Below are 10166 nucleotides of genomic sequence, written 5' to 3' on the forward strand. Positions count from 1 at the left end.
CTACAAGTTCAGTCTGTCTGGGGGCTTCACTGTCCGTGTTGATCTGCGTAATGGTGGACCACTTTGGGTAGGTGTGGACTTCGCAGGGGTACCAGGTGTAGACGTCCTTGGCTCTGTTGGGGGTTGGTTGCCGTTAGGTGCTGGTTCTGCTACAGGCTCGTAGTCATCAGTAGCTGAGGTATTATTCAAGCTTAGTTTTTCACCTGTGGGACGAATGTGTCTGCGGTTTCTGGTGAGAGTACTGCCATTGGCCATGTCCACAATGTGCGAGCGTGGGGTTGGCGCAGCGGCTCGAACTATTCCTGGCTCCCATTTGGAGTTGAGGGGGTTGAAAACTCTGACAGCGTCCTGAGGGTAGACAGGCTGTAGACACTTGGAAGTCCTGTCGTAATATGATTTCTGTCGGTCTTGTCTGGCTTGCAACTTGACATTGGCATCATAGTCAGGTTTGTTCAGTAGTGCATGCCTGGAAGTAGCTGGCAGGTTAGACTGATATATTCTGGAATTTAGCAACTCTGCTGGTGATGGCAGGGTGTGACCCAAAGGGGTTGTTCTCAGGCACAGCATGGCTAGATGTGGGTCTTGCCCTGATTCCTTGCACTTTTGAAGGAGATCCTTGACAGTTTGCACATTTCTCTCTATGAAGCCATTAGCCTCCTTGTAGTATGGGCTTGTAGTTGTATGAATAAATCCATAGGTGCTGCTGAAAACCTTGAATAGAGCAGACGTAAACTGGGTGTCATGTCCTGTGACAAGTTTGTCTGGTATGCCATGTTCCTCAAATATTCCTTTGAGGTGAGCGATGACAGTAGATGATTGGATGTTAGTTAGCTTGCGCACAATTGGGAACTTACTGTAGTAATCAGAGAGTAGTAAGTATGGTGAACCGTTCCAGGAGAACAAGTCAGATGCTAGGGTGTGCCAGGGCCTTGGTGGAACATCATGAGGTATTAGCGGCTCTTTAGTGTTCATGGACTGATTATGCTGACAGGGAGCACAACTCTTGACCATGTTGTCGATGTCGGCATTGATGTTCGCCCAAAAGACTGATCCCTTGGCTCTGAGCTTGCATTTTTCCGCACCCTGGTGTGCATAGTGTAGCTGCTGTAGAACATCTGGTTGCAGGGTCTTTGGAATTACAATTCGGGTACCCTTCAGGACCAATCCATCGGCGACAGTAAGTTCGTCACGATAGTTCCAGTATGGGTGTAGTAACTCAGGGCATTCAGCTCTTTTGTTTGGCCAACCTTGGGCGATGACGGCACGAAGTGAGTGAAGTGTTGTGTCCTTCCTCGTCTCCTCTTGGATCTGCGTTATCCTAGTAGGGCTAGCATTGAGGTGCAAGTGTAGCTCATGTATAGAGACATCAAGTCCAGCGATAGTGTCACCGGGACTTGGGTTAAGTCGTGAGAGGGCGTCGGCCAGGGGTATGTCCTTCCCTGGGACATATCGAATGTCGATGTCGTATTTCTGTATCCGCAGCATCATCCTGGCAATGCGGGGTGGCGCGCTGGCCAGATGCTTTTTGAATATTGCCTCCAGTGGCTTGTGGTCCGTGTGGACCTGGACGTGGCGTCCATAAGCGTAGTAGTGGAATTTCTCGAGACCATGGACGACTGCAAGCATTTCCCTTTCTATGTTGGAGTACCTCCTCTCGGTTTCAGTGAGTAGCTTACTTCTGTACTCCACAGGGCCTTTATCTTGGATGAGTGTCGCGCCGAGGCCACGTTGAGATGCATCCACCTGGATTACGACAGGCTTGGTGCTGTCGAAATACTGCAGCGAGGCTGGCGATGTGATGAGCTTCTTGATGTCATCTACAGCTTTCTGGTGTTCTGGGCACCACTGGAATTGACTACTTTTCCTTGTCAAGTCCCAGAGGACCGCTGCTGTTGAAGCGAGGTTGGGTATGAAACGGCTAAGGTATTGCGTCATACCTAGGAAGACTTGGAGATCTGTGAGGCTCGTTGAAGGATCCATGTTGTTGATGGCTTCAACCTTAGCAGGGTCAAGTTTCAGACCATCTGCACTTAGGGTGTGTCCGAAGAAGACAAGTTCCTTGCTGGCAATTTTGCATTTGTCAGCATTGAATTTCAGACCAGTTTCACGGGCACGCTCCATTACTGCTTTCAGGTTATTGTCATGCTCCTTACGGTTGCGTCCGTAAACAACTATGTCGTCTGTGATGCCTGTCACCCCAGGTAAGTCACCAAAGGTTTCATCGACCTTCTTTTGGAAGATGTCCTGAGCACAAATCAGACCAAAGGGTAGTCGTAGGAATCTGAATCTTCCATGGGGAGAGTTGAATGTTGTATAGAGTGAGCTTTCCTGGTCAAGCTTTATGTTCCAATAACCGCTGCGGGCGTCAACTATGGAGAAGTACTCGGATCCACTTAGCTTTGATAAGACTTCATCAAGAGTGGGTGTACGATGATGTGGACGTTTGATGGCGCAGTTGAGGTCCTTTGGATCAAGGCAGAGTCGTATGGAGCCATTCCGCTTTGTGGAACAGACTAGCGAGTTGACCCAGTCAGTGGGTTCATCAACCTTGGTGATGATTCCTTGCTGTACGAGGGATTCCAACTCCTTGCGCAGAGGCTCCTAAAGTGCTTCAGGGACTCGTCGTGGCGGGTGAACCACAGCGGGTACTGTAGGGTCAAGTGTGATATGGAACTCTCCGCTGAAGCATCCGATGCCTTCGAAGCAGTCAGCATACTGTCTTAGTAGAGCTGCCTTTGCCTCAGGGTCATCCTTGGGTACTTGAGCTGGTCGTATTTCGGCTGGCTCAGCCTGGTCTTTGCTTAGACTGTGGTTAAGGGTTACAAGCTTCATTGCAGTACATGTGGGTAGTCCTAGGATTGTAGGTCCTGTCGTGTTTACAACATGAAATTCATGAGGGCTGGACTGACCGTTATGTAGTAAAGTGAGGTTGCAGGTACCGTAGTGTTGTACTTCATGGCCTCCATATGCTGTTATCCTTGTATCTGATGGGGCTAAGCTGAGGGGCTTGCCGTCTATGTCGCAGAGTGACTCTGGATAGATGTGCTTGTAGTTGCTTAATGGGATCACATTTCCTTCAGCACCAGTGTCAATCTTGCATAATAGTGGTAGTGTCCCGTTACTCGAGTTAACCTGTATGTTGACGAGTGCTTGAGTGTTCTGTCGAGACATACTATCAATGGTCAGAGAGTGAAAATATAACTGTGGGGAATCTAGGGGCTCAGGTGCAGTGCTAGCATTCTCATTGCTGAGGGTGTTTATCTGTTGCTTTGATTTGTTCCGGTTTCCCCGCCTGCCTCTTCCCCTCGGGGTGGGACCTTGGGGTTTGGTGGAACGGCAAACCTTGGCCCAGTGGTTTGGTTTCCCACAGTTGCTGCATTTTGTTCCGTTTGCGGGGCACAGGGATTTTTGTGTCACATCATGGCTAGTGCCACAGTTCCCACAAGTTTGTACTTGTTTATTTTCACGTGAGTGTGTCTTAGGATGTGAAGAAGGGCTTTTGTGGGTTGTTGCGTGTACAGGTATAGTGTTTGTGCCTCTAATATCTTGTAACTGAGCCGAAGTGGCTTCCTCAGTCCTGGCTATGTCTATTGCCTTAGCGAGCGTTAGAGTTTTGTCTAACTCGAGGAGTTTAGCCTGGACACGTGGGCGGCGAGACCCGAAAATTAGAGCGTCAATAATGTGTTCGTCTACATTATCATACCTGCATTCGCTGGCTAGCAATCTTACTTTCTTTATAAATGAATCCACTGGTTCATCGTCCTTTTGCTTCAGAGTGCGTAGTTTAAATCGTGCTAAGCGAAAATTGCTCTTGGGGGCGACGTATTCTTCAAACTTCTTCCAGTAAGTTGACAGCTTTTTCTTCTCGTCTGAGGTTAGCGACCACGTAGAAACTAATTCAATTCCTTCTTCTCCCGTCCATATCAACAGATAACTGACCTTTTCTTCCTCCGATTTGGACTTAATCGGGCCAGAAAAGTACAATTCGACGGTTGCCTTGAACTTTTTTAGCGCTTGTTGAAGATCGGTTGCATTCCAGTCCATACGAGGGCTAGTGAGTCCAGTGAGTTCGGCCATTTTCCTTGTGTAAACTTGCTAGATTTCTCGTAAACTCAGTGCCTCTAAGGCACGGCTGAATTTTTCAGTTTTACCCCCAGCATTGATTTTGGTCGCGGGGGCCTAGGTACCATGTATCCTTGACAACACAACAGAGGCGCTGACGTGACGCTCTTCAGATATGGCGAATTTTGTGAGCAAATTTCGTAGTTTTAGAGTGAATAACAAAGGAAATTGGCCGAAATATCATGGAATAAATGGTCTGCAAATAGTTCCTTTCGGAATGTCTATGGCGGGGAAAAGGTATGTAAATAATCAAAGCTATAACTGTGTCATGTCTTCGACTTTGTTGCGGCCATGTGCAAAATATTCCTTCGATGTATTCCATTCCTGTGATCCCAGCTATTATTCTTTTAACCCTAACCACTCTCAGAAGTTATTGTAGATCTTTATGTTTTTTTATGTATTTCAGAGATACTAAAGGCTTGCTTTATGTTTTAACAGTTTGATTGATCCGTTTGGTTTGAATGAAGTTTGTTATTTTGGATTTGTTTTCATTAAAAGATTATAACTTAATTGCCAAGTATCGACCGGTGGTTAATATTTTAGTTATTGATTTTAATGACATAAGCATCCATAGAAATTGAAATTAGTCTCTAATTTTGGGGATGGGGGACTATTTAACTAATTTTGAAACATTTTATTGAGATGTTTAATGCGATTATTATTCGCAATTTGATCATCACTTTTGAAAACTGTGGTGGCTCCTAAAAGAGCCGTTTGGTTTGTGTCTGTGTTTGATTCCTAAAACAACCATTGAACTTTGGAGCTTCTGGTTGAAATGTTGATCTTAGATAGGCCCTTGTAAAACTGCTGGTCTGTAACTGGCTCTAAACCACTGGGGCTGAGGTGGATGCTTGGGTCTATAATGTGATCCCCCATTGCTTCAGAAGTGCACTGGCATACTTAAGTTGTTTTAACAGTGCTGATGCTGTGCTGTCCTCGTTCATGAACTGGGGTGTAGGAGCAGTGAGGTTGTGGTCAAACAAAAACTGCTTTTCCAATGCAACAAGGTCAGACTGTATATTCTTTCTCTTTGCAAGGACTTTAGTCTGCATCTGGGCAAGACTGTGGTGATAGCTGTTTTCTAGATGCTGGTCCCTGAGGTTTTGTCTCTGCAACTGCTTGAGTCTTGCATGCTTTTTGTCAAGAGCACTCACTTCTGTTGTCTTGCCAACAACAATCTCCAGAGCTTTCCCTAGCCTTGATGTCAACTCAGTTGAGGAATCTGTTGTTCTTGTGGCTGGTTCTGGTGTAAGTGAAGTTGGTAAAGATGTGGTGGAATTCCCTTCATTTGCATGTTTCTCTTCCGGTGGAGGGAGATCCGGATCAATGCAGACTACTTCATCCCGGGCCAGGGTAATACCAACTACATTTTCATCTTCACTCTCTGTGGCACCCATGATGTCAGCAGTGGCTATAAGAGGTACTGGTGGTACCTCTTCAGGTAGGGGGAAACCTTTATTGTGACAGACTACTTCATCTGGGGCCAGGGTAATGCTAACAGCATTTTCATCTTCTTCACTTGTCTCATCTGAGGCATTCCTTGTGTCAGCAGAAACTGATTCTGGGTCAATTCTTATTCTAAGTGTTGTCCCATCTTCTTGGTCGATTCTTAGGAGGTGAGTAGGGAGGGGAATGCTGCTAGCTATGCAATGTTTCCAGCAATTGTCGAGTCTCTCAGCCTCTTTTTTCAAGTTGCTTGATCGAAAGTGGTGAAGAGAGGGCCCACAACCAGAGGGAATGTCTGTGACATCATGAAATTCAACTCCATCTTCAACTTTCTTCCACCAAACACCTTCTCCTTCAACTAAGAAGTCACTTATTTCTTGGAGGTGAGCTTGCCATGCATGGCTATGCCTTTGAATGAGCTCCTCAGGTATGACAGTGTTCTTGGGAGATGGGAGGCAAGTTGCTAGCTTGCTTACATGGTCTTGCTGTCTGAACACATCATCTCGTTGCAGGCCTATCTGGCGCTCTGCTTGCAAGCGGATGAAAAGGTTAGGTATTATTTGCCCTTGATGGTAATTCGATGTCTGCTTCGTGATGCGCTTGATACTGTTAAAGATCCTTTCTTGTCGTTCTGCATTAGCAGCTTGTCCAGACATTAAGCGCAATGTACTGGTAGCATGGGCTGTCAGGTTATGAAAGTACACTCCATACAGTTTTCTTGAGGTTAGCTTCTTTGTGTCCTTCACAAAATCTATCAACAATATGGCATGGTACCAGGCTTGGTTGCTATATCTAAGAATTGAGGCCGGAGATCTTTGGCTGTCTGCCGCGTAGAGGAGTCTCTGCATCTCGACCAAGGTGTCAATGGCAGCCATGACTTTCTTGGACATGATATTGGACTGGTGTGCCACCCCAGCAGTTTTGATAAGGGCTTCCCTTTGGTCCACACATCTCTTGCTGTCTTTCCCTGCCAGACTGAGTGTGATTGTCTCCTCTATCAAAGCCTTTTCTTCACCCATCAAATGGCTTGGAAATTCAGCAAAGAAATTTGCAATATGATTGCCAAGATCATGAAGAGGCTCGCATGGTATGACTTCATAAGATTCTAGATTAAGGTTGGTCAGGGATTCTGTCGGGGTATTAAAGAGAAGTGCAGGCACTCTTTGTTTTCCTTTCATTTCTTCAGTGAGTAGTTTCTGCATCTCCATTTTCGTTTTTCCTTCATAAATGCCCCTTGATGCCAGTTCCTTTTCAAGCTCTTCTTTTTTCAGACCTTCCAGTGGTTTAGCTTTTTTCTGTTTTGATTTAGAGAGGGAGACGGTCCCCCGAAGAATTGCCTGCTGTCTCTCAGTAAGGGATATGGCCTCCAAATTCAGAGTGTAGGCCAAGTCGCTGGTCATGTCACAGTGTACTTCACAGGTAGAACAGAAGTAGTTTCCTCCTTTCTGTTGTCCTGTCTCAAAAGCTCGCAATGGAGAGTCTCCCTGACAAAACCTCATGATATCAGTGTATGAAATACTGTTGTCATCACACAGCTCTCTGACACATTGGAGCCTTGTCTCCGAATATAATAAAAGCTCATGGTCAGAGCTCCCACATTTTGCAATAAAATGTAGCTCTGGTTCTTCAACCAGCATTTGCACATTAACCCGTCTTCCATATTTTGCAGCATACTCCTCATCTGTAAGGAACACTGCCTTGTCATAAAGACAGGTCATAAGGCACATCAGATATCCAGAGTTAGCAACTGTTGAGTTATCTAGCCATATCATCAGATGCCTTGTTCTTTCATGGCTTTTTAGCTTCTCCCTCATGTCTGGGACTGCCATACCATCCACATACTCGTTGATCTGCAAAAGCCTTGTTCTTAGCTGTTCTGCTGTAAGCTCTGCTAATTCTTCCTCTGTTGTCCCCCGGAGAAACTTCTCCTGTTTTTTTAACATTGTCCTTCGGATATTGGCAAGGGGCATTTTTCTACCATCAGTATAGACATCCTCTTTTTTTATTTTCAGATCCTTTGTAAGGATAAGCTTTTCATACTGAAAAACAAAGAGAATATGCAATTAATTTCTTCAGATAAAAGACATTGGAGACATATTGTAGAGACATTGACAATCTAGTTCATGTACTGAAATTGTTTTTGTTTTTATATCAATCTGACAATTGACTTTAACACAATGGCCCTGCAAAGAGTTATTTTTAACTGCCTACCTTTCGTGGTACAATCCGTTCTCCTATACTGTACTCCTTTGTGTGGATCTTCTGCAATAGCTGTGCTTTCAGTGTTTTCTTGTCTGGCTCACAGGGTATGCTGATCTCTCCCCCTTGCCCTCTCCTTTTCCTTCTTCTAATTACTGGATCCATGGGGTTTTTGCGTTTGGTACTAAACCGGTCAACATCTACTCCGTTTCTCACTAGCCACTCCTTCACAATCTGTCCGCCGTTAAGTGCAACTTGTCCACTGCTGTCTGTCACATTATACTTCCTAGCTAGAGCACTGTAATTGATAAGATGACCACCCTGGTACGCCTCAACCTCTGCTTTAAGCCCGGCCTTGTCCCATCCCATCCTCTCCATGTCCCCGGTGTGGTCTTTTTTTCTTTTTTTCTTGTTAGGCTCATCCATTCTTTCTCTTGCAGTGTTTGCTGGCTCAAACGACAATGCTCTACGCCCACGCTCCCATCCTCTTATGGACTGTCCACTTCCATAACATCTAATAATTAATTGGTATGTTGTAATTAATATCCCAATAAAACTATAGAAAATTGGACTCATTGATTTTTTTTTCACTTCCCATCAAAATTTCTCCCAAAAATTTCTTTCAAATTTAAATAATTGAGCTCACCTCAAAAATGCAGTCTCTTTCATTTGGTTTTCTACATTTTCTTTTGATGAAGTGTAAATGCGGCGTCGTTCATTTCTCTTGTCATTTTCAGTTTTGTGTTGCAAGTTTATCCCTGGAACAGATGACAGGGCACTGGCAAGTGAACACTGGTACTGTTCTTGGAAACTTTCCTCATATTGCTCAAAGAGAGATCTTGCAACATTTGTAGCATCACGTTTTCGTGCTTTTACAGTAGGGGTTGCATTTCGCAGACGCTGAGCCTCGTTGTTAGCGGCAAATATAATATTTTGCTTTGCTTTCCCCTTGAAGAAATTTGAGGTGACTGGGAAGTATGACATAACCTCTGTGTATCTGATTGCACAGGCTTTACAGTTCTGAAATGAATGTTCCTTTCTTCTATTTTCAGATAAACCTTGCCATTTCTCTCTAGAGAAAGTCTCCATAAACTTTGATTTTTCCTCAGCTTTTCTGGTGTTCCATTTGTTCATGGCATTCCTCAAACCAGGCAGCTTTCTATGGAATTTAAGGAACTCGATATCAAAAGCATCCCCTGTTACTTGTGGTGGGAAATAGCTCCTGTACTTTCTGTACTGCTCCCCCTTTACTCTCGCATTGTACATTGTAGTGCTTTCACCACTTTCTCTCGGTAATGCCTTTTCGACCTCCCTGGCCACCTGCAATGCTATAACCTTCCCAAATCCACACGTTTGTGGACATAGAAAGACCCCTGCCATCTCAGGGTGACTTTTTTTTTTATAAAATTCAACAACTAGAAGACAAAAATTTTCGTAAAACTCGCTGGGGAAAAAAACTTTGCACTTTTCAATTCCATAACTACACCAACTGCGCCCACTGTTTGAAAATCCCGCCTAAAATACACAAAAGGACATGCGCAATAATGTGCTTTGTAATCAGCGTCTTTTTATTTACTTTAAGATTCAAGATTCCATTTATTTCCCTACCATAATCATGCTGTTTACTTTAATCGTTCTAAATTCAGTACGTCTTTCCGTTTATTTTAGACGATCGTTTAACTATATTTAAACAGTTCTGCATGGGATACATCTCTTGTTGTCCCTTTGTCGTTTAACTAAGAAATCTCTTGCAATTTTCGTCATTTTCTTCATGTATTCAATCAATCTACTGCAACAATGTGTATTCCCTTCACAGTCCATCCGCCATCTTGCTTTCATTGTATCTATGGAAACTGACAACCGCTGATCACTTTTTAGCTGAGCCTGCTTCGATCTTTCCAAAGAAAGAGCGTCAGCTTTTATCGCTTTTGAAAAACACCTTAGCTATTAGGAAACTGCAACTCTCAATCATGTTTTAGAAGTTTAATCCCTAAATGATTCAAATCCAAGGTGTAAGTTTGGAAAAATAGTTTTATTGCCTGTAATAATGCAGTGTATTGTGACACATCGTTCTGAATTCTACAATTATCGATCAAAGCCCTCAATTTACTTCGTCAACAGCTTTGGAATACAAATTTCCAGCTTACATTTGTATACTCTGGTCATCCCTCCTTCATTTAGCATTGGAATTTTGGAGTTTTAATTACGTCCTGTGTGTCTGCAGGGCGCCAGAAAAAAGGATGTTTTTTCACAAACTTGTAACACCTTAATTATGTCACGTGAAAGTTTCCATGGCAACTGAGTAGTCGATAACATCGAGCATGTTATGCAGAAAAACTACGCCAACTTTCAGGCTGATTGGTTAAAAAATGCGTTGTCTAGAATTTTTTAACTGAGTC

The 10166-nt window shown here is 44.1% G+C and overlaps 2 protein-coding genes across 2 annotated transcripts; both read right to left on the minus strand.

The window, feature by feature from the left end:
• On the minus strand, window positions 1-4077 carry LOC125568415 (uncharacterized protein K02A2.6-like). Its single transcript, XM_048730686.1, has 2 exons — window positions 2650-4077; window positions 1-2601 (listed from the first exon to the last, which is right to left on the minus strand). Exons 1-2 carry the CDS (start codon window positions 4075-4077, stop codon window positions 1-3), a joined length of 4029 nt encoding a protein of 1342 aa, XP_048586643.1.
• Window positions 4078-4979: 902 nt separating this feature from the next.
• LOC125568416 lies at window positions 4980-8343 on the minus strand. The gene is made up of 2 exons (XM_048730687.1): window positions 7780-8343; window positions 4980-7607 (listed from the first exon to the last, which is right to left on the minus strand). Exons 1-2 carry the CDS (start codon window positions 8341-8343, stop codon window positions 4980-4982), a joined length of 3192 nt encoding a protein of 1063 aa, XP_048586644.1.
• Window positions 8344-10166: the final 1823 nt, after the last annotated feature.

The sequence above is a fragment of the Nematostella vectensis genome, chromosome 7 (genome assembly GCF_932526225.1).
Source record: "Nematostella vectensis chromosome 7, jaNemVect1.1, whole genome shotgun sequence".
Taxonomy (NCBI): domain Eukaryota; kingdom Metazoa; phylum Cnidaria; class Anthozoa; order Actiniaria; family Edwardsiidae; genus Nematostella; species Nematostella vectensis.